Source organism: Aspergillus pseudodeflectus (assembly GCF_044049435.1).
Source record: "Aspergillus pseudodeflectus strain CBS 756.74 chromosome Unknown BJX68scaffold_84, whole genome shotgun sequence".
NCBI classification, from domain to species: domain Eukaryota; kingdom Fungi; phylum Ascomycota; class Eurotiomycetes; order Eurotiales; family Aspergillaceae; genus Aspergillus; species Aspergillus pseudodeflectus.
In genome coordinates, this window is record NW_027263860.1 from 1 (window position 1) to 22715 (window position 22715).

The 22715-nt window shown below is 52.1% G+C and overlaps 3 protein-coding genes across 3 annotated transcripts; 2 read left to right on the forward strand and 1 right to left on the reverse strand.

Moving 5' to 3' along the window:
• Positions 1-10441: 10441 nt before the first annotated feature.
• BJX68DRAFT_211721 (histone deacetylase complex subunit SAP30 Sin3-binding domain-containing protein) lies at positions 10442-11822 on the forward strand. The gene is made up of 2 exons (XM_071037735.1): positions 10442-10889; positions 11016-11822. Exons 1-2 carry the CDS (start codon positions 10674-10676, stop codon positions 11481-11483), a joined length of 684 nt encoding a protein of 227 aa, XP_070893033.1. The 5' UTR covers positions 10442-10673; the 3' UTR covers positions 11484-11822.
• Positions 11823-12159: 337 nt separating this feature from the next.
• On the reverse strand, positions 12160-17695 carry BJX68DRAFT_259198 (BRO1-like domain-containing protein; the record flags this gene model as incomplete). The annotated part of the gene is made up of 6 exons (XM_071043662.1): positions 12160-13290; positions 13353-14946; positions 15008-15307; positions 15896-16105; positions 16161-17413; positions 17483-17695. 6 exons carry the CDS (start codon positions 17693-17695, stop codon positions 12160-12162), a joined length of 4701 nt encoding a protein of 1566 aa, XP_070893034.1.
• Positions 17696-17954: 259 nt separating this feature from the next.
• BJX68DRAFT_248821 (endopeptidase La) lies at positions 17955-21922 on the forward strand. The gene is made up of 3 exons (XM_071041992.1): positions 17955-21031; positions 21085-21302; positions 21357-21922. The coding sequence occupies exons 1-3, from the start codon at positions 18106-18108 to the stop codon at positions 21522-21524; spliced, it is 3312 nt and encodes a 1103-aa protein (XP_070893035.1). The 5' UTR covers positions 17955-18105; the 3' UTR covers positions 21525-21922.
• Positions 21923-22715: the final 793 nt, after the last annotated feature.

A 22715-nucleotide genomic window follows, 5' to 3' on the forward strand; every position in this document is an offset into this window, starting at 1 on the left:
TTAAAAAAAAAAGCTGCAAGTACTTTGTGTGAAAAAAAAAAAAAAAAAATGATTTAAAAAAAAAAGCTGCAAGTACTTTGTGTGGGGATGAAGATATTGGGGGGCAAAAAAAGAAAGGAAAAAAAAAAAAGGACGAAAAATTACCAAATAGTAAATGGAAAGAGGGGGGCGGAGGAAAAAAAGGAAAAAAGAAAGAATAAAAAAAGAACGTGCTCAAACCAGATCGGCTGCTTTGCTTGGAGATTGACCCGGCCCGGTTTTAGTGGGGTGAACGCCTTTCTTTTTCTTCGTTTGCTTCAATGCTGCTATCTTTGACCCTTTCGAGGGCGCTGACCTGGCTGAAACGGTGGCAGATGCTCTCAGCCTGCTCACCAAAGCCTCGTACGCGGTGTCTTCTATCTGGCTGCGTGTCGCTGTGCGAGGGCGTGACGAAAAGGCAGGTGAAAGAATGTGGGCGGGCTTGGTAGGGGGTGAACTGGTTACTGCAGAAGTGGCTGTGTGGGCTGGAGAAACCCAGCTCGGTGCGTGCCCCGTGTTTGGCAGGGTGGTACGTACTCGTAAGACTGAAAGTGTACCTGGGTAACGAACAGCCCAGCCCGTACGCAACTTCCGAACCGGCTATCGCGGAAGATCACACAATCTTAGGAATGGGATCATCTTTGTAGTATCTGCCTCCCAAGGCGGTGGCCAAGCTCTCGTCCCTGATTGTTCGAGTCAAAATCGAAGCCAAACTTGCGACTACGACTGCGACGGCCATTACGCGATAGTTTCCACGGCTTGCAGAATTTACACAATGAGCCATGTGATGGTGAATCTTTCATCATCTGAGGCTTTCCGTGGTCATCCTGATGATTGATAGACGAGAAGATTATGCAATATTGGTCACTTCTGCACGCATGATACGATGTGTTCAACCTGAACGCTGCTTTGACGGAATTCCAGGGAAACTATGTAACTACGGGATACAGTATGGTCAGAGCGCGAGACGAGGCCAAGGTGCGATCATCATCAGAACCGGAAACAGAGATGGCATTCTGCAATGCTCGGAAATGGGTTAAACCGAGAATGATTTGTCGCCTCTCTCTTACGTTATCCTTCCTCTTCCAGAAGAGACAGCTCAATCCGTGCGACTTGCCTTCCCCAGCTTATCTGGGGCGCCATGGGGGAGCTGGGAGAGATTCTACTTTGGGGCAAAGCCTTGTCGAGACCTGTCGATCCACGGCCGATGGTTGGTTGAGAAAGCGAAAATGAATCTCCCAACAAGGCGGTCATGCAAGCCCAATGGGAGGTCTGAAACGAGGGTCGACGAGGGCCGACAAGGCAGGGCAATGCGCGATGTCAGAGTCATACGATGATGAGATCCAATACTTCATCACTCATCATCGCAACGTGCGCTGGAGGGCACGAAAAGAAACCGGGATGACGCCCCGGGCGGGTAACAGGCGGAATTGCGGGGTGAAAAACCCAATACCACGACGACTCAAGGATTGCATCAGCCTCATGACTCACGGGCGTTATTGGTCCGATTTAGATGCCACAGATTGCGGTCTGCAAAAAGACGCTGGAAACTCGGCACTTGCTCGGATGTGACTTTGGGCGATGGCGATTCTGTCACGAGGACATGGTTTGGTTGATACGCGCCTCACCCAAAGGGTCAAGCGGAGGCTGTCTCTCTGGATCAGCCGAACTAGCCTGTGCTCCAGGGTATCGCATAATTATCGGCCTCTGTCCCTCAACTCAGTTCGTTGCGCAATCTGTCCCTTGCCAATTTAACCGGGGTGGCCTGGAGGGAGACAAACGCCATTGACGTTCCGTTGAACGCGACTGGGTGAGCTTGGGACACCTGGTCCGGGGCTGGGACAGGGATCCAGCCGTTTCAACCGAGTCTCGGCTTTTCAAGGTTGCGAATAAGAATAGCATCGCGACAAAAGGTTCAAGGAGGACCTTGGGGAAAAACAAGGAGATTTGCTCGGAAATTGACCTCCGCACTCGGCGCGAACCCACCTCCCGCTTTCGTTCGCTTTTGTTGCTTCATTGGTATGCTGAAAGATACCTCTTCATCCCTGAAAACGGGCGCAGGTCCCTTTGATAACTGAGACTCGGCGATGTCCGTTGTGTGCTGTCGACAACGATAGGCGCCCGAGTGAGGCCAAGTGAGCAGCTGAGGATAAGAGCGAGCGAGTCAGCCAGCCGAGCTGTTGCTTTACCCCCCGGAGGACCCTTTGCTCGCCCTTCCTGATCGTCGGATTTATCTCTTCCAACCAGTTTACCTAAAACAATTCGCGGACTTCGGCCTGTGCCCGCGATGCAAGGGAGAGATCACCCAAACCACCCCTAATTAACCTGAATTTTTGCATTTTCACCAAGCGATGGTCGATCCGAGGACTTGGACAATCTGCACCAAGCCGCCTCAGCTGCTTTTCCTAGTGGTCGATCACAAATAATCCGGAGGGGTCCATGTTGACAGAGGCCACCACTACGAATTGGGCAATCCAGTGGCGGATCACGGAGCTGGGAAACTCTTGACAAGTCGATCTTGGGTAAAGCTATAACCTAATCTGACAGACAAATTGTTTGCATTTACGCGCTGTTGAGTCTTACACGCGGCGTCGAGGGCAACCACGATAGGTCGATATTCGAGGTCGGATTGTGGGCAGTCGAGGAACCCGACTCCTGAGTGCTGCTGAAAAGCGTCCCTTTCCCAAAATCCTTGGGCCATCTCTCTCCGTTAACCCAAGAAGGAAGGGAGCGCAATCCCCACCAAATATTGGGCGATATCGTGGCTGTCCCCCCTGTGTTGATAGGACAAGCCCGGCCGATCAGCAGGTCGCAGAGCGGCCATGATAGCCTTGATAAGTCGATAGGGTCTTTTGACTCTTTGTTCTGCTCGTATCTCGAGTGCTGGCTGGCCGCGGTAGCCTGCAAATAAGATAAGTTATCATGACGCGGCCAGGGCGTTTCTCTCGAGGCGAAGCAGAAACAACTGTTCAGTGGCAGAGAGGCGGTCTTGACAGCTGTCATCTTCCTGCATCCTCTCCGCAGACTTGTACATTCAACACGGAGCTGAGTCCTTATCGTGGACGAATCCTTATCGCTACTCGCCTTGCTCAGCCATGATGAATTCTCCCTCTATCTGGCGCAATAATCCATAGTCATGTGCCCAACACTGCCTGGATCGACCTGAACCACAGTCAGTGTAGTGGTCTCCGTAGCGGAGAAACTATCGTTACGCACCCCTTTGTGGGGAGTCATCTCACCTGATTTCCCCATGCCATTGCCCACAGCCGTGCGCTGGATGCCGGGCCGACTGCCGGAGGTCGCGAGTTAGAGTCACTTGGCGAGCGCACTACGTATCTCACCCCACACAGCCCCAAGTTCCCTCACGCTGGATGAGTGGAATATCGTGGAACCGCAAATATGGAGTCCAGCACGCAGGTACAACTGACAGGTCGGAACGCGGCACGCAGCCATTTAATCAATCCAACTTGGAGCGACTAGCGGAGAACGAACTGGTCCGAGTTTTACCGTGGATATTAACACTATATGGCGAACGTCCCAAGCTCCAACTAGTTACTTGACTAGGTAACCGGTACCGCCGTGTCTTGCGGGGGGTGTTCATTTCAGAGATTATTGCCCCTCAAAATTGAGCGAGTACGTTCCATGAGTCCACGATCCGACCGTTGGAACTGAATGGGGGCCTAGGGATCACGGACTCTCATTCCGATGTTTGAATGGTCGACTCGCACAACCTCTTTGAAAGACTGACGGTGATCACAGAATGGGCGACTTGTTCTGACCACAGGCTTCAGATAAGCAGATCTGGATTTGTAGTTCTCGGCCCTTTGACTCTTTCTAATTGGTTTCCAGCACCGCGAAAGATTTCCCGAGACTCCCCGCAAAATCTTGCAGTATACAATGTACCTACGCATAGTCCTATTCTGTCGCAAAGACCGGCTCAGAACTGACATTCGCAATCGCGACGGCGAAAAATCAAGTGAAGAAAAGACACCAATCGCCAATCTCGTTCGAGACTATACGGACGCTCTTCCGCGACAAACAGCCCAGCGATCTACAGCGTACATCGGATTCGTAAGGTCCATCAACAATGATGTGACGAAATGATCCTCATCGGTATCCTGTCACGATGATGAAGTCCACGGCATCGCGCGCAAGTTGCGACAAGTGACAAGTCTTCGAAGGACTATTAGGAAGTACCTCGCTCGCTCCGCTGATCAATTGGGACCTTGCCTTGCCTTCCCTGTCCTGCCCTGTCTTGCCCTGTCTTGAGGACAGGCCAGGTAACACAGCGCTACGACCGTCAGTCGTCATCAAGAGTACTACTGTAGATACGACGGCGCTACATACGCCATACCCTTTGCTACACCGTCCAGGCTCCAGGCCAATAGCCGAGACAAGGAGCAAATCCCGATGTTGGATGAAACAAACCCCATGTTCTCCTCCACACTATTCAACTTGAGTTTGAAGATGAGTACCAGTGGGCCAAGACCCGGGCACTCAGAGTTTACTTTCAGTGTTTAGCGTTTAGTGCGCAGTGCTCGCGCCCTTTCCGTGGAGGAATTGGTTGAAACAACTTGGACCCCACCTTTTTGAAGTGTCCACCTGGACTCAGGAGAAACAAGAAGAATTTCCGTTATCAATTTCTCCGCATCTGAGCGAGACACGCGGAGGCTCAGGCGGCAGCAGCAGAAGGATGTTCACTTGGCCTTGAAGTATCTCTTAGATAACAGAAACAGTCTACGGGTCTGGTGGCCGTAGATTAGTACATACACATTCCTCTCTCTCTGGGAAAGCCTTACCTTATCCTTCTCCAGGTCCGGAAAACGGCGCCGCAGAGTACCCGTAATTCCGCCGCAAATCATTGCGGGGAATCAAATCCTGCAAGGCGATGATGTGATCGCCTGAGATCACCTCCCGCACAGTCAACTCTTGCCCAGATCCGAAGTCGCTTCTCTTTTCCAAGTCCTATCGGTGAGAGTCTCCGACTCTCCGCGGTAACTCTCGGTGATAAACATCACACCGATCTCGCTCGATTGCGCAATCCCCGGAAGCTATGGGGTCATCATTAACCTCAGCGCTCTCAGCGAACAAGCATCTGGGGTTCTGGGGCGATACCCGGCAAGTGAACTCTGAAGGTTAGCTTTTGAGGATCATGGGCTCGCCGATCGCGGATGAAGGTACTCCGTATTCATGATCATGCGACTGTTAATTTCTTGATGCGATCTCTTCCTCTTTTCAGCATTGTGTGACTCGAAAGAGCTGGTGCGTATGCTTTGCTCTACTTCTCAAGCTTCGAGTCAAGTATCGCCTCTCGCGCGAAAGAATATATCCTCGCTTCATCAGTCATGGAACTCAGCTTCAATAATAAGCGAATCCGCCTCGGCGCTTCGAGTCGGAACCATCACCCAATCTAGTTCGATCCTATGTACATATACATACCTCACTCCCACGCAATCCCTCTGCATCGCAATCCCTCTTGTTTTCATCTCTCAGCGCAAAACACCAATCATTCACTTCCCACCCCTCCCTTTCTCGCTAGATGGACTCGATAGATCGCATTACATCGCGATCCATGCTCTATACATACATAATCTCCCACGTCCAACCTCTCACGGCGGCCGCCATGAGTCTGCGGTGTGCGGCCCCAAACACCGAGCCAAAGAGCTCCAGACCCGCTATCAGCCGCGATTACACAAGGGGGCCCGTTCTCACAGTTACGTACATGGTTGGCGTTTTTCTTTGTGCAATGTGCAATGGACGAGGGCAGGGGTCTGGGGGCCAGATCTCTCTGGAGCTTTTGAGGAAAGGTGGAGGTGTGGCATGCAGGTTCGCCAAGGTTGTGCAGATTGAGGACCTTGCCAGAACGAACTAACTGATCGATGACAGGACAGAAAGTAACTTGCTTGCGTGGCTGGAGTCTATATTATTGGACTCTGTACCACATCCTCCATACGTGCATACATGCTACGCTGACGGAGGTAGGTAGGTAGGGCGATGGGTAGGTAAATAGGTACCTTTGTGTGACGTGCGAGAGTGCTGCTAATGCAGCTGGTTCTGCGGATTGGCAGCTCGGGCGTTCGGACAGTCTGTGTGTTTGACGTGCGGACGTACGTACTTATAAGCGACGAGCAGGGCGAAATAATAAGATTCGCGAATAGTAATGGCTGACATGCAGACGGAAAGCAAGCCCTGCTCGCTTGCTTGGGAGGTAAGCTTGCTGCGCTTTTAGTACCAAGGTACATAAAACCTCCGCGGAAGTTGAAAGATAAGGGCGCCTGTTGGTCTGGCTGGACTCTTGCTAAGAACTGCTTCGATGTTCTTCTCCCGTGGCAAGGCCGGTTCACAGACCTCAAGAGCAATAAGCCCATGCTTCCGTCCGTCTTGTCCGGAGTAATATGCGCCGGGTCGCGAGTCGGAAGTCGCAACTTGGCAAGCGAGCAACGCAATACGCAAAATCTAACGCTCGCCTATCTTCCTATTTCACTGGCTAATCATCTCACCTGATGGATGAGGACACTCACGGCTTCCGGACCAGTCAGCGAGTCACCCGAGCACTCACCGGATAGGCTTCATGGTCCATGCTACCCTGTTATCAATCCTGTCTTCTTGATTCTGCAAAACAAGGAAAGAGAGTGAAGATGCCATGGGGTCTTCGGCGAATTGCCAACGAATGTGTATTATCGGCGGCTAGTAGATGCGACGAGTGGGGGCAGAATCCGGGGAAATGAAAATGACCCCTGCCTCACCAGCTTCAATTCGTCGTTTTGAATCTCACGCCCTGATGGTTGGGGATCTTGCTGCGAGCCAATAATCTGGAATAAGCAGGTGCTTCGGTTCTCCAACGTTCGAATTGTCGCTGGAGACAGTTGGAGGCCTTATCTCTTGCGCCATCCCGCGAATATCACTGTCCGCGTCGCTGAAACTGAGGGGGAGATTGATTATCTCAAAAGATAAGGTAATAAATCAACCGAGCAATCGGACCCCTCAACACCGAAGGAACTGGCAGAAACTTACAATACCGTACTAGACGGAGTCTTGTAGTGCTACCCCCAACTCCCACGTCCAATGCTTAAACCCACGCACCGCCAAAAGAGGCTAAAAAGTGAAAAAAAAAGCCCATGCTCCCCACAAGGCACCAAGACCAGCGATCGGGGGATCCACAAACTTCTGGAACGGGACGAGGGAAGCTATGGTCCAATAGGACAGGGATTCTATATCATGCTGATATCACTCGTTCGCAAAGGGAAACCCGTTCCCCCAGCCTTGGAGACACGACTAACCTCAGCTTATCGACATTCCTCTGCGCTCGATGCGGGCCGCGAATCTTCCGGACTGAACATTCGGAATTTGGAGAGCATCACCCACGGGACTCTACCCGGAGTATCATTGGGGGCCGGTTAATTTTCTATCGGGCGTGACGCCGGATGGTGACTGAGGCTTACTCCAGCTTGACATCGAATCTGGGGGTGATAGCCTGATTGGCGGAAATAACTATTTCCCTGCGCTCACCTCACTTCATAATAGCCGGCAATCACCAATGTCACCTCATCTATCAACGTTCATTCTGAGGGCTCTGTGCGCTCCCCAGAATCCCGGTTATAGGAATAGTCTAGAATAGAGGGGAAGATGTTCTGGACTGACCCCTGGGATTTAATCCTGGAAAATAGCTGACCGTGAAAATAGGCTGATTATTCGCGGCGGCGACGAGGTTGAAACACTTGAGCCACGGAACTTCTTCCGAGGTTTGTCAATCCGCTTTTGCAGGTAGCTTTAGCCTTTGGGAAACTTTCCCCATACACTTTTGCCTAAGCATCTTTGCGCTCGAAATCGGCTTGAAGCGAGCGAATTTGCCCCCCGGATATTCTAACCCCGGACAACGTCCGCGACAGAAGAGAGAGTAAATGCGGAGCCGAGTCAGAGACTTGGCAGGCAGGTATCAATGACACGTCGCCCCAAATGGCACTCTCCAACTTCGCGGGCAGTTGGCCCGAGAAAAGCGAAACCCCCATTTCTCGTTTTGCCACAGTTCAGCTGTGGCTGAAGGTGTTCTCCCCGGAGATTCCCCGGAGTCAATCCGACGGCTGGTCGCTGGTCAGGTCGGGAAATTGTTCTCCAGAAGCTCACGAGAATCGCTCTCCTCTTTGGAGAAGTTATCTCCGCACCGGCGCACATGATACCGGGCGTGGAGTTTGAAAGAAACCTATCGACTTCCCAAATATTGAAGCTATCTACTGGCCTTTTGAGGTCCCTGCCGAAGCTCTGGTTAGTCGCTGTTAGTGAGGTACTAGTCTGCATGCACCATGCATCCAGGGACTGGGGTGGTCAGGAGCTTGAAAACAGGAACGATAAAGAAATAGTCTGACTTGAAGCTCTCCATTTTGATATTTCCTGAGCCGACTCAGAAAGGGAACCTGGCTAGTGCCGGTATTCCGCACCCCTCGAGTATCAGACCATTTTGAGGTTCGATGCGAGTCCTGATGAGATGGAGAGCTTGTGAAAGTCATGATGAAAGTGCTTTCACATGCTCTGACCTCATATCACAATGTAGCAATTCGACACTCTCTTTCCCAGGCGATGCCGCACACACGCCTGGCATAACAGAACAATTATTACGCCACTTTGCCTCAGTCAGTGGCTTGAGCGTCACTTTTGTAATAAATATGCACTCAACCTTGAGCAATCCGCAAACATCAGGGTTGATTGCATTGAATGATACACCGACTCCAGATTGTTTGGAGAAAGCTGTGGGGCGAGGAAGCCCTAATCGCAGGGGAAAATGCCCAAATTGACCGCATTCGCGTGCTATAGCCTCAGTTTGGAAAAAGGCTAAAGCCGCTAAACAAAGTGATTCGATGGCGTCATGCCTAGGATTTGCAGCTAGCCCAGGAGTCGAGACATGGTCTTGCTTTAGTGGCGTGCTCCGGCCGCGTTTCGCGATGCCAATCTCCCGCGGCTGGAGCGTGGATCACGGTCCTCCGTACGTAACCTTTCCTTCAACTACCTTGAAGATTTTGTGGCAGGTAAGAACAGGGATGAAAGTCAGAAAGTTCCCGTCAATTCCCCGTTGTCCAAACTGCAAGACTCAAGGGTCGATGCAAATCCTACGAGGAGGGACCATTCGTTCTCGATCCATGAGCATCTCGACCGCTCGGTGCAGAGGCAGAAAGCAATCGAATCGGATAATCCCGGGACAATGTCGGGCAAGGCAGGGGGGCGTGATGCGACCGCCACAGCTCACTGGCAGTTCCTCCAAGGCCTTACCTAAGCGCGCCCTCAACTGGGTTTCTCGGTGAGGGGGGGCGAATCTCCGCCTCCTCCGGACATTGTCCGTAACAAGGCGTCTTCTCCATCTCCATCTCCTTCTCTGAGAGGGAGAAAGGCCGCAGGCGGCAGGCGGCAGGCCCGGCCAAAAATTTCCTCGGTATCTCTGTCCCGAAACCCACCCCCCTCTCTGCCGACCCTATCCCGAGTCCCGTGGTGGTGGCCTGAGCTCACCCTGAGAGGGAAACTGAGCCGGCGTCATCACCAAACATCGGACAGGGGACGAAAGGCGAGAGGGGTCCAGATTCCTAGACCCCTGACTTTCTGCTTGTGATTGTTCTTCAGGCTCGGATTGCCGCTTTAGGCTAACTGTGTAACTATCCGCTGCATATCAAGACAGAGACCAGCTGTACCTCGGTATATGCAAATGTATTCGAATTTTTATATCGTCTCTGAGCCTCTGGCCCTGGCGTTTGGATGGGGTCCAGGAGGCATGCCCCATTGTAGAATATGGGGTCCCAACTTCCAAGTTTTGAGCGGAGAGAGGCATTTCCAGCCCGCCTTTGAAAATTTTTCACCTTGAAAGTTGAACTGAGTCGACTCGGAAAGACCGTGAGATGGGTCGGTGTGGATATCACGACTGAGATAGCGGTGAGCTGAAAAAATCAGTTGGCTCGACGGAGTCACGAGATGGCGTGACAACCTGAGGACCTGCGGGAAATAGTCCCGCGAGTGTGTAAATCCGACACCAGAATCGTTGATTGTCCTGAAAGAGACATCCCACGAACATCTCGGATGTCCGTTTGTCTCTTCAAGAATTGTCTTACTCGGACAGTCCGAACAATAGGCTTCAAACCTGGAGTCCTCGACGTCAACGCAAGGGGCTGATGGTCTGAGGTTGCTCTTTGCCAGATGTTGTTACTCCACATTTTGGCGGATAAGTCATCTCTCGGTCCCTGAACCACGCCTCGACCTTATCTATCGATTTATCCTGTGATGGCTCGTCAGCAGTCAACCATATTTTTATCCTTGAAATCTCATCCTAGACAATGCACCGCTTGTTCCATGAAGACTGCCACAATAGACTGTGACGAGGGAGTGCGAAGAAGAGGTGCCGATAGCCCACGCGAGATGCTCGTCATATTACCGGATCGGGTGACGATGATGTCGCGCGCCTGGATTCTGCCGCGTCTTGCCGCCTAGAAATGCCTTGGGGCCGAAGCCAAAAAAGTTCATTCAGGCTTGCACCAGCCATGAATGCCACATTCGCTTTCCATTCGCTCCAATTGTAGCTGTTGCTCTCAATCTAACAGTTTTTGCCTCATAGACCCTGAGGTCGCTTCGATTTTATCCTCCCTTGACCACCTCGGCCCCTGCAAGGCACCCGAATCGCCATGGCCCCCCCGCGCCAACGAACCGCGGCCGTCCAGGACGACTCACGGTCTGAAGCTTCAAGCACAACAACAAAAGAGCTCAAGGCTGCAGCAGCCAAGGGACGAAAAGGTGCTAATGGTGTCGTGACGACGTCCATTTCCCGAGAAGTAAAAGTCACCACAAACATTACCAGCGCGCCCGCTGCACAGGGAGAGCAATTGGACAACCTTCCCAGAGTACGTTGTCGGACAAACTGGAAACTTCATATTTTATGAAGCCAGCAGCCCAATTTTATCTGAGCATCATTCTCGCTTCATGTTTAGGCAATCTTTGCTGATTCTAACGGTTTCTCTTGTTCTTAGATCTCCTGGTCCGACATGCCTCTCGAATTCCTCCACTCCTACCGACACGCCTACAAATTGGCCACACCGAGCGCCTTCTCTAGCGAATACGCACATAACCTCCTCTCACAAGGAATCGGCCTGCGATCACCGACAGCCATTGCCGCTCAGCGCGCGCAACTCTTGAAAAAAGATTCGCACCAGACGAACGGCTCGTCAAGAGCCTCGCAACACCATACACATAGCCGCAACGGCACCAGCAGCGGAGACCGTCACAATCGCTCAAAGAACTCTACCTCACACACTGGCAAGGACGCACTACACCATATCGTCGGTCAAGAACGAGTGAGCAAAAACCAGCTGGCCACCGCCGTCCGCAAACACTTTAACAGTGCCGGGCTCGTCGAGCAGGAGGCGATTGCACGATTTCTATACAAAGTCCGTGAAGAGGGTCGGGGACGACATTTCCGACTGAAGTTTCAGCCATGAGACTCGCATCCATGCAATGACCCAAAAGTACTCGGCAAAACTTTGTATATTCGTCTATTCCTCTTATGTTTCGGGCGGTCTCTCGTCTGGCGTTTCCTTTTTTGGTGACCCCGTGTAAGATAACTAACTGTTTGGCTGGTTGGATTGCCTTTTTTGGGCTTTTATCACCAGCCATATATTTATGTCCCCCTATTTTTCATGATACCCCATTTTTGGTTCCGGCTATTTGTGTCATTTCACTTTCGCTTACATTCTCTATATCTACGTCGTTCTCCCTATTGGTGTTTCGGTGTCCTGTGCAAGGCCGCAATCTCAAATCATACCTGATTTATCAACATTACACAAGTATTTATCGCTCCTGACAATGATGCTCTGAGCTCGTGCCCTAGCAGGTGACTATATGATAAATTGAAGAATAGCATTGATGCGAGAAAGGATACCAAAAGACTTAAAAAGGTATACTCAAAGCACGACATAAAACATACTGACTGAAAACGCCTTAATGCAAAACATAAACATGAGCATAAACATGAACATTAACATAAAATACCGGGTACATCCATACGTAAGATCTATCATAACTCTTCATAGTCCTCGAAGAATAAACGAGCGCAATCCAACCGAGTCCAGATGTGATGAGGGTTAAGGGGCGTGGGACGAGAGTGAGGGGAGGCGCTCATTTCCAGGCATTCAAGCCAGCCCAGGGATCAACGGCGGACGAGGAAGATGGTTGACCTGATTGCGGCGACGACTGCGACTGGACCTTGTGGTGCTGGCTGGAGCCGTATGGTCTGGCCTGAGCGTAGCCGCCGGGGCCGGAGGGGAATGGACCTGCCGACGGTGCGTAGGTGGTTTGCTGGGGTCGGGGAGGTGGTGGAGGGGGAACGTAGCCCTGAGGCATATACTGACTTGATGGGACGGGTGGGGTAGGACTGGTGTAGAAAGGAGTAGGTGTTGGGGAGTAGAAGGGTTGGCTAGGGGGGGGTGACATTGAGGACGCGGGGATCGGGTATGCCATCGGATTATAGCCCTCGGACAGCGGTGCGGCCGCGCCTTGCTGAAAGTTCTGTGATGGGAGGTAGGACACACCAGTTCCTGGTGGCATGTACTGGCCGTAAGGGGATGGAGAATGGGAGACAGGCGTGCCATGCTGTTGTGGAACGGCGGGCGGGAAGTGTGGTGATGCTTTCGGAGGCGCAATATTCGTTGGATAAACTGGCGCTTTGACAGGTGGCGGCGGGGATTTGGCTTTGGCCGGACCGGTGGCCGATGAGGGCGGGGGGACTGACGGAGGCTTGGGCTCTGTCGAAAGGCGCTCCATCAACTGCCGCAATTTCTCTCGCTCGCGCTCCTCGTGATCGGCTGTGCCACTCGCCTTCTCACGTTCAATCTGGCCCAGAAGCTGGGCGCCCTCGGACCTGCGGTTGTTTATGAACGTATCAACATTCTTTCGGAGACTGTCCACAGTCTCCGTCATCTCGCTATAGAAGGTCTGTGCTTGTGTTATGCCTGAGCGCAGGCTGTTGAATGAGTCGTAGATCTTTTTATACCTGGCCATCACAGAATTGCGTTGCCGGGTGATGCCCTCGTACTTCGATTGCTCAGCTCTCACTCGTTTATCCTGCAGTAAGTCTCCGTAGGTCTTTGTGAGCTCCTTCATCAACGCGGTTTGCTTATGGTTCGCCTGGAGTAACCGGTTTTGATGGGGGCGGAATTTCTCTAATTCGGCCTCGAAAAGCTGACTTTCTTGTCCGGTGATGGACTTTTTGTTGAGGATCAGTACGTTTGAGATATCGTCGTTGTGGACCTATAGTAGCAGGTGTTAGCACTGTCGGAATTATTGTTGTTATATATCCGGGTAGGAATTACCTTCTCCTTCAGGTCCTTCAAGACCTGAGCTCGCTCCCTTTTGACTAGGTTGAGCTTCTTCAGAATACCCTCGACTCGGGAGATCTGCTCTGCCACAGAGGGGACTCCATCGTCGTAGACATCATCTAGTAGATTGCCTTCTCCAGCTGAATACGGACTAGTCACGCCGTTCTTGGCTTTGCCCTGCTTTGAACCGGCCTTGATCATGGCTCTGTGGAAGAGAACGTCGGCTTCGTCTGTCTCTCCAGCGGATCGCATTTCGTCAAAATCTGACTCGTATTGTCGAAGCGTTGCGGAAAGTTGAGAGTCGCTGGCGCTTGCTTCATGAATGGTATCGCGATATGTCCGGATATCGCTACGGAGGGTTGTGTTCAATCGTCCACTAGGCTGCTGGCTCCAATCAGCCCCATATTTAGAGCGCATCTTCTCGCAGACACTCTCCTCCAGATCCAACTGTTTCGAGCATTGGTCTAGCTGTGCCAGGACCTCCGATTTGCGATTTTGCAGACTATCAAAGGCCTTCGAGAAAGAATCATGGCCGGCCAGCTCCTGACACCACCGTTGAAATTCCTCGTCAACTGTCATCTCCTGGTCCATCCCTCCTTTCAGAATGTTCAAGCTACCTGGGAGCTTGAAATAATCCAAGCTCGCTGCCATCTCTCCATTCGCCGTCTCGACCTTCTCTGTCTCTGCTCGGATTAGTTTCGCCTTCTCCTCATCGTAAAGACTAGCTGTCTCCGTGACGGACATGGGAACGAGCTTCTGGAAGATGTCTGGACCAATGATCCGCTGGATATCCTGGCCCTGGTATAGCTCACTAACGGGAATTGCCTTCGCCGCAGGTAGCTTCGACACAGCGGATAAGCCCGCTTCACTGGGAACTGGCTGGTGATAAATGAAGTCATTGTCCTTTATGGATGTCGTGAGCTGGGTCTGCACATTGGCGAGGTGGAATTTGACAATGTCCACAAGGTTGGGTCCAGCCTCGGATGTCAAGTTTGTGTTCGGTGCGACTGACGAGGGAAACGATTTCGCCCAGCTCAGCGCATTTGTTGAGAGCTTCTCCGCTAGCTGCAGCCTAGCGACAGCTACTCCATGCGAACCTGCCTCATCGTCGGCCAAAGCCTGGTAATAGGACGCCACAGAGCCCATGTGCGCGGATTTGGCTTGCAGGAGAATGGTCCACGACTTGTCGAAAATGCCTTTAGCATGCTCTTGTGTCCCTTCAACAGCCTGTGCGTACAGGTAGGACGCCTGACTGGCGAGCTTCGCCAGAAACCCCACCTTCTTATGGTCGGCAACCTGCTTTTCAAGGAACACCTCCTGTCCCTGGGCGAGACTGACACTGATGAGTGTTTTGACAGTTTCGCGGTTTAGGTCGATGGACGGAGCGTGGAGGAAGTTTTCGTTGATGTAGGTGAACATGCCGGCCGCTGCCTGGAAGTTGTGGTAAGCGGTCTTGAGGCCGGTATCGTCGGCGCGGTTCTGGTTTGCGGCATGGCAGGAAAGAACAGCAGAGATGTTGAAAATGATAGAGGCTTTTTCGAATGCGAGGGAGTATTGCGAGGTTGGCTTATGAGTGAACGCATCGTACCTAGGGGCAGCATGACACGGTTAGCAAATTTGGAGCCACTTTAAAATCGCCGGAACAATACCAAGTAAAGGAGATCTTGATATGACTCTCATCAACAGGGAATCTGAGGTCCAAGAGCTCAAGTTGTCCGTAGTATCGATAGAGTAGGTCCCGTCCTGTCGCACTGTCCTTTCCGGCACCCCTCATATCCTGGCGCAATCGGTTGAGTGTAGCACATTCCGAACTGTAGCGCTCCGGGTCTTCACCATAGCTCTGACGGATGTAGTCTTTCAGGGGTTGGATCCAATCAATTTCGTTGGTCTGCTTGAGGGGACATGAGATCATAGGCGACTGAACCATCTTGCCGACTAGGAGCGGGGAGCTCCCATCTACCTAAGGCGAGAGCGGGCGGAGGTGAGTATCCGAGAGGGGAGTGATCCAGGGTTTGCAATGGTAGGCGAGAGGAACGAGAGACAGATGGGGATGGTGGTGGTGGGAAAAGGAGAGGGACGACTGTGGGGTAGAAAGGAGGAGCGGGTGTGATTGATGATATTCAGCGGCGGAAATTGCAGTGGTTGGAGTTGAGCTGATTCGATGGCGGCGGGCGTGATGATTTGACAGCCACGCGGGGGATCAATAATCCTCTAGGCTCTGAGGGCCTAAGGCACTACTGAATCTTGTTGCCCATTCTATTATTATCCTCGAATTAAACCTCACAAAACGTAGGAGTATATCCGGAGGAGAGATGTTGTGTGGCTCTTAAGTAATGTACATGCAGCGATGGTTTCTATAAACCTGCGACCACCGCTGGTATAGGTAACAAATGGATAAATACAGTGAAGAGCTTCCCAACATGCAAAATGGACAAATATCACCTAAATCAAAAGAAGAAGACCCCTCCCATAACTCGCCGGCGCTATGAAATACACAAATGAATTATAAGGCTAGTCGGGCTTGCATGTCCGCCTACGTCGAGTCGGACTTCTTGTCATTGTCGCTCTCAGTGCTGTCGCTCTTAGTCTTGTCAGTTTTGGCGCTGGAGTCTTCTTTTGTCGAAGCTCCCTGCGAAGGTTTAGAGTCAGCCGGCTTCTTGTGGTTCATGAGTTTGTGCCATGCGGATTTGAGGAACCCTTCGTTCTTGGAAGCTTCTCCGGAGGGCCCATCGGATGATGGAGGAGGCCTAGCACATATGTCAATAAAATGTATGGCTTCGGAGTGGTGGAGCAGAATCTTACCCTTCCCGTGGAATGTCCATAATCCGCCGAGCGGTCTTGTCGCCCATCTCATCGGCGAGGACTTCAAGAATTGTGCGCTGGTTACTGGTCAAATATTTGGGCATGGCGACCTTGAACTCGACCCTTAGATCACCAGTTGGGGTGAAGTTTCTAGACCGACCGCCCAGTTTCTTCATGCCCATTCCTGAAAGTGTGATGCGATCCCCAGTTCCGGTTCCTGTCGCAACCTTGACCTTGACCTGTCCATCGAGGGTTGGGACTGTCACTTCACCACCGAGTAGTGCTGTGGTAAGAGGAATCGTGGCCGTGTATAAAATGTCGGATCCGGAGCGACTGAACCGGTCGTCAGGAGAAACACGGATCGATACGTAAAGATCACCGCGCTGCGTTCGCGCGCCAGGCGCAGCCGAAATTCCCCTTGGAGGTTCGTCGCCCTCGCCTGATATCCTCAATCGCATACCATCTTCCACACCTCCGGGTATATCAACACGAACAGTCTTTCGGTCGCGGACCACACCGTTTCCATTGCAGGAACCGCACTCCGAGCCCCGAGGCACGATGAGACCCGCTCCTCCACAAGCATCGCAAGTGGCAGCCACCTGGAAGCCTCCCTGCATGAAATGTACTCGAGTACCGGAACCATTGCATTGGCGACATTGCGTACGCTTTGCGCCTGGTTTGAGACCGTCTCCCTTGCAAGAGCCGCACTCTTTCAGAGGAGTGATCACGACGTCCTGAGATGTGCCTTTTGCCGCCTCCATAAAGGAGATATTCGTCTGAACCTCAATATCTTCGCCGACCAGTACCTCCTGGAAAGGACCACGCCTGCCACGTCCAGCACGGCGAGCACCACCCGCAAAGGCCCCGAACAGATCTTCGAAATTGATATCCGCCGCAAAGCCGCCAGGGAAGCCCCCGCCAAACCCTCCGCCGAATCCACCACCAAAACCACCACCAGCGAAAGGACCTCCTGGACCCGCGCCGCCGCTGGGGTCGAAGCCACCACTCTGATCAAATGCAGCCGAACCAAATCGATCGTACGTCTCGCGTTTCTTCTGATCCGAAAGCAACTCATATGCCGACTGAGCCTCTGCAAATTTCTCCTTGGCGTCTGGGTCTTTGTTGGTATCCGGGTGATACTTTTTCGCCATTCCATAGTAGGCCTTTTTGATGTCGCCCGCGGAGGCGCCTTTGTCCACTCCTAGAACCTTGTACGGGTCGGCAATCGCAAGGACATTCGTGACATGAAAAGTCTAGAAATGAGAAAGAACGTCAGTTGATGTCCGCCTCTATCACGTATATCCGGAGCTAGAACGACTTACCCTAGTGGTGATGAAATCTGGGCGTTTCTTCGTGAAAAAGCTGTCCCTTCGACGCCTGACAGGCGAGTGAATGGTGGTGACATGGTATTGACGCGCCGAAGAGGACGACCAAGCATTGACTGTCTGGTTATGTTTCGAGCATTGTCGCGAGGTGCGCAGGATACAGCCGGGAATAGCCGTGGCCTTTGGCACCAGGACCGAGGACGGGTTCATCGTAAGAAATTGAGTACGACCGGACTGACGATATAATAGAATCAAAGCGTAGTATACCCATGCCAGAAGGGGATGAGTCCTGATTGCTGTCGTTCTCCAAAAAAACTTTTCCTGTTGACCGAATCCTGATGGAGCAGAATCGAAGCTTCTCAGTTGTTCGGCGCAATCTAAGTTTCCCGATCGGATGAATAATGATCCGACCACCTGTGATGATGGAACTGCTTGCTTCGGTAATCAATCGCCTGAGATCTCGCCATCGCCTCTCTCCTCATCATTGCTTTCCTTTACTGCGATATTGTGCTCTGCTCGTTGGTCTCCTTTCGGACCTCCTGGGCTCTGTACATTATCTCTTCGCCTGTTACTTCCTAGTTCCCCTTTTTGCCCTGTTACCCTTCCTAAACTCTAGGAGCATGCTCCGCGGCCAGAGCCTCCGCTGGAGTGCCGCGCTCCAGGCACCGCGTCCTTTACTCCTTCGACCCCTATTTGCTTCGCGCGGGCATAATGTCGGTACACGATCACTCCTAGAGTCATCACGCCGTTTCCGCTCGCTTCCATCGTCTCCTCGCACATTTTCCTCGAGCACCGTCCGGCGGAGAGAAAAGCCCCCACCCGGAGATGGAAAGGAGGATCAAAAAGAAAATAAAGGTGAAACCCAGGACAAGGAGGTAGAGCGCGAGACTCGTACGAAGCATGTTGATGCATCTGGGAAGCATGGTTCATCAGCAGATTCCGGGACTCCGACATCGGGCGTTTCAAGGCGAAAGGACAAGTCGGCGGACAAAGAGCAACGTGGAGTCGAAGAAGAAGGGAAGAAAGACGCTGAAGGACGGAACAATTCTTCAGACACTCCGGACCCTATTCCCGTGAGCGGGGCGGATTCGAAGCCCAGCGGTTCGAGCAATGGAAGCGACGACGGTGGGAAGAAAGGCAAGAAGGGCGCAAATGATAAAGCTCTGCAAAAGCCCTCAGTCCCTGATGTTTACCCTCAGGTCATGGCGATTCCAATCGCTAAACGCCCGCTCTTCCCCGGTTTCTACAAGGCTATTACCATCCGCGATCCGAATGTGGCTACAGCCATTCAAGACATGATGAAGCGCGGACAACCGTATGTAGGAGCGTTCTTGTTCAAGGATGAAAACGCGGATGGCGATGTTATCGAGAACGTTGATGATGTTTATGACGTCGGTGTATTCGCGCAAATCACCGCTGCTTATCCCCTCCGGGGAGAGCAGAGCGGCGTGACTGCCGTTCTCTACCCACACCGACGCATCAAGATTTCCTCCTTGCTTCCGCCAGGCGACTCTGCAAAGCCCGCCACACCCGAGGACAAGTCTACTGAGAAACGTGGGGATGTCGTTGCGAGCTTTGAGGAGAACACTGCTGAGGTTGTGCCGAAGGATCATTACGAACCTACATCTTTCTTGCGGAAGTATCCCGTCAGCCTGGTAAACGTCGAGAACCTAGCGGAGGAGCCCTTTGATAAGAAGAGCGCACTCATCCGTGCCGTTACGAGCGAAATAGTCAACGTCTGCAAGGAAATTGCGACTTTGAATCCGTTGTTCCGTGACCAGATCTCAGCATTCTACACCGACCAATTTCCCGGAAACCTGAGCGATGAGCCTGCCAAGCTTGCTGACTTTGCTGCGGCGGTCTCCGCCGGAGAGCTGCATGAGATGCAAGAAGTCCTTGAGCTTATGAATATCGAGGAACGACTACCAAAGGCGCTGGTCGTGTTGAAGAAGGAGCTCATGAATGCTCAGCTGCAATCCAAAATTTCAAAGGACGTAGAGGCAAAAATTCAAAAGCGACAGCGAGAATATTGGTTGATGGAACAAATGAAGGGCATTAAGAGAGAGCTGGGAATCGAATCAGACGGTAAGGATAAGCTCGTGGAGAAGTTCAAGGAGAAAGCAGGGAAACTCGCGATGCCGGAGGCTGTGAAAAAAGTTTTCGATGAGGAGATCAACAAATTAGCTCACCTTGAGCCTGCTGCGTCCGAATTCAATGTCACCCGCAATTACCTGGACTGGCTGACACAGATTCCTTGGGGTCAAAAGAGTGTCGAGAACTTTGGAATCAAGCACGCCACCAACGTATTAAACGAGGATCATTACGGCCTGAAAGACGTCAAGGACCGCATCCTCGAATTCATCGCCGTCGGGAAGCTCCGAGGTACTGTTGAAGGGAAGATTCTCTGCCTTGTTGGTCCTCCAGGTGTCGGAAAGACGAGTATCGGAAAGTCTATTGCCAGGGCTCTGAACCGGCAATACTACAGGTTCTCGGTCGGTGGCTTGACGGATGTTGCGGAAATCAAGGGACACCGTAGGACCTACGTGGGTGCTCTTCCTGGTCGAATCATTCAGGCTCTCAAGAAGTGCCAGACCGAGAATCCTCTTATCCTTATTGATGAAGTGGACAAAATCGGTCGCGGCCACCAGGGGGACCCGTCCTCTGCGCTACTTGAGCTTCTCGACCCCGAACAAAATTCTTCATTCTTAGACCACTATATGGATGTACCCGTCGACCTATCGAAGGTGCTCTTCGTCTGCACTGCCAACGTTACTGACACGATACCCCGGCCCTTGTTAGACCGTATGGAAATCATTGAACTGTCTGGTTATGTTGCAGATGAGAAGATGGCGATTGCTCAACGTTATCTTGGTCCCGCTGCCAGAGAACTTACTGGCCTCAAGAATGTCGATGTCACATTGAGCGAAGAGGCGATTGAAGAGCTTATCAAGTCTTACTGTCGAGAGAGTGGTGTACGAAACCTGAAGAAGCAGATCGAGAAGGTCTATCGAAAGGCGGCCTTCAAGATCGTGTCCGATCTCGGAGAAGACGTGCTAGCAGAAGAGAAGGCCCTCACAGACGAGGGCAAGGCGGCGCAGGAAGAGTCGAACAAGGAGACGGAACCTATAGAGAGATCGAGTGAGCCGGAAAATGCGACCACAGAAACCCCTCGGGTGGCACTCAAGGTACCCGATAGTGTACAGCTCAACATCGGCAAAGACAGCTTGACCGACTACGTTGGTCCGCCAATCTTCACCGCTGACCGCTTGTATGACACCTTCCCGCCCGGTGTCACAATGGGCCTGGCTTGGACGAGTATGGGTGGTGCGGCTCTCTACGTCGAGTCTATCTTGGAAAATGCATTGACGCCCGAGTCGCGACCGGGTCTTGACATTACGGGCAACCTTCAGAACGTGATGAAAGAGTCAACACATATTGCGTATTCCTTTGTGAAGTCGGTGATGGCGAAACAATTTCCGGAGAACAGGTTCTTTGAAAAGGCCAGACTACACATGCATTGCCCCGAGGGCGCCGTTCCCAAGGATGGTAAGTTAACTAATGAGGTAATCAAGGCTTCAGATGAGCTAATCGAACTCTAGGCCCGTCCGCTGGTATTACAATGGCGACATCCCTCCTGTCGCTGGGATTGAACCATCCATTGGATCCCACAATTGCGATGACAGGAGAGTTGACCGTGACCGGCAAAGTACTGCGCATCGGAGGCCTGCGAGAGAAGACGGTGGCCGCGCGCCGTGCCGGTGCCAAGAAGATTATCTTCCCAGCCGATAACATGTCCGACTGGCTAGAACTGCCTGAGGTGAGTGCTATCTTTCCGGTACTTTTGGAGCTCGAAGCTGACCGTTCATCGCAGAACATCAAAGCAGGTATCGATGGCCACGCAGTGAGCTGGTACTCCGAAGTATTCGACATCCTCTTTGCCGATCTCGATAAGGACGCTGCGAAACGCGTCTGGCAGAAGGAGCTGTCAGAGGATTCCAAGAAGAAGAAGTCCAAAGACCATGACGAGGACGATGACTGATCCAGTTCGAACTCTCGGCCGCCCCGACCCGACATGATTTGGTAGACTTCTTCGATGCTGAGCAAGCCCTTGGGATTATTGGTTTATGTGTTTCTGGTCACGTACTGGCGTTCGCTCGGAATGCATGGTCCGGAGTTGCTTTCCCTTTTCCGCTGTAAAAATATCATGAATAGACTCTACCCCTGGTCCGCGACGGGACCGGGGTTAGGTTATCGGCATTTTCTTTGGATCTTGTTCTCTTTGGGTGGACCGCGTCTGCTAGAAAAGGACTGAAGAAAGAGCTTGACTACTCCACTCTGAAAATAGTATAGGCACTTGTATGATGGATCTGTCTATATCACTTGCATGTATATAGTTGTACCTAGAGCAAGACAAGACAGATGAATATTCTTACCAGAGCTCGTATGATGAAAGTAAAGAAGTACTTACCACCTACCTTGGGATGTCGAAAGTACACAGTTATCGACACCAGCAACCAAGCCACGCACGACAGACCAACTACCAATATAGGCAAGTGTCTCCCCAAGGCCAGTAATCGCATCGCATCGCATGCCTCAAGAACACTTCAACACGCCTCCCCGTGTGTGCCACCAAACCAAGCATCCAAACAGATCAAGAACAGCCTCCCAGGGAAAGCCAAGTGCGCTGCAAGATGAGGTATAGCGCAGCCAGTAAGCGCGCGCGAAGCAACGCATTCGCTGCAAGGATCCCAACGCAGCAGGATCTAGTCCCGACAATTAGCCTCGCGAGTCGCGAGGCCCGGCGTATAGTTAAGGCCGAAGGACTGGCGAGGGCCAGACTCCCGTGATTGGGTGCATTGTTTTTAGGGGTCGTTCATTGTCTGGTGCATCACTTTGAACTGGGTACAGTAGTGTGTGGCTAGTGGGGAGGACAAACTCGTTACTGGAGATGTGTGTCCTCTGGTACGTTGTACGATTGTGTCAGAGCAGGCTTCGAGAAGGATTTTGGGCTGTGCATTGCAGGTGTGGAGTAGTTGTGGAATATATTGTGCTCTGGGAGTGAAGCGATCGTGAGGTGTACTGTAGGAGGGAACAGTTGGAGTACTTCGTAGACTCGGATGCTACAAACCCCGTGGACGATGGTTCTCTAGTACTACATATATCTGACCGGTGCTTGGGGTGTGGGGTTCCAGTAGAGATTGGGTTGGGGAAGCATAGAGTAGAAATTGCG

Excerpts from the sequence above, each read along its gene's own strand:
- BJX68DRAFT_248821 (XM_071041992.1), top strand. The coding sequence starts at position 18,106 with ATGCTCCGCGGCCAGAGCCTCCGCTGGAGTGCCGCGCTCCAGGCACCG. Across the intron at positions 21,032-21,084 it reads GGGCGCCGTTCCCAAGGATG|GCCCGTCCGCTGGTATTACA; the intron begins GTAAGTTAACTA and ends ATCGAACTCTAG. Across the intron at positions 21,303-21,356 it reads ACTGGCTAGAACTGCCTGAG|AACATCAAAGCAGGTATCGA; the intron begins GTGAGTGCTATC and ends CGTTCATCGCAG.
- BJX68DRAFT_211721 (XM_071037735.1), top strand. The coding sequence starts at position 10,674 with ATGGCCCCCCCGCGCCAACGAACCGCGGCCGTCCAGGACGACTCACGG. Across the intron at positions 10,890-11,015 it reads AATTGGACAACCTTCCCAGA|ATCTCCTGGTCCGACATGCC; the intron begins GTACGTTGTCGG and ends TCTTGTTCTTAG.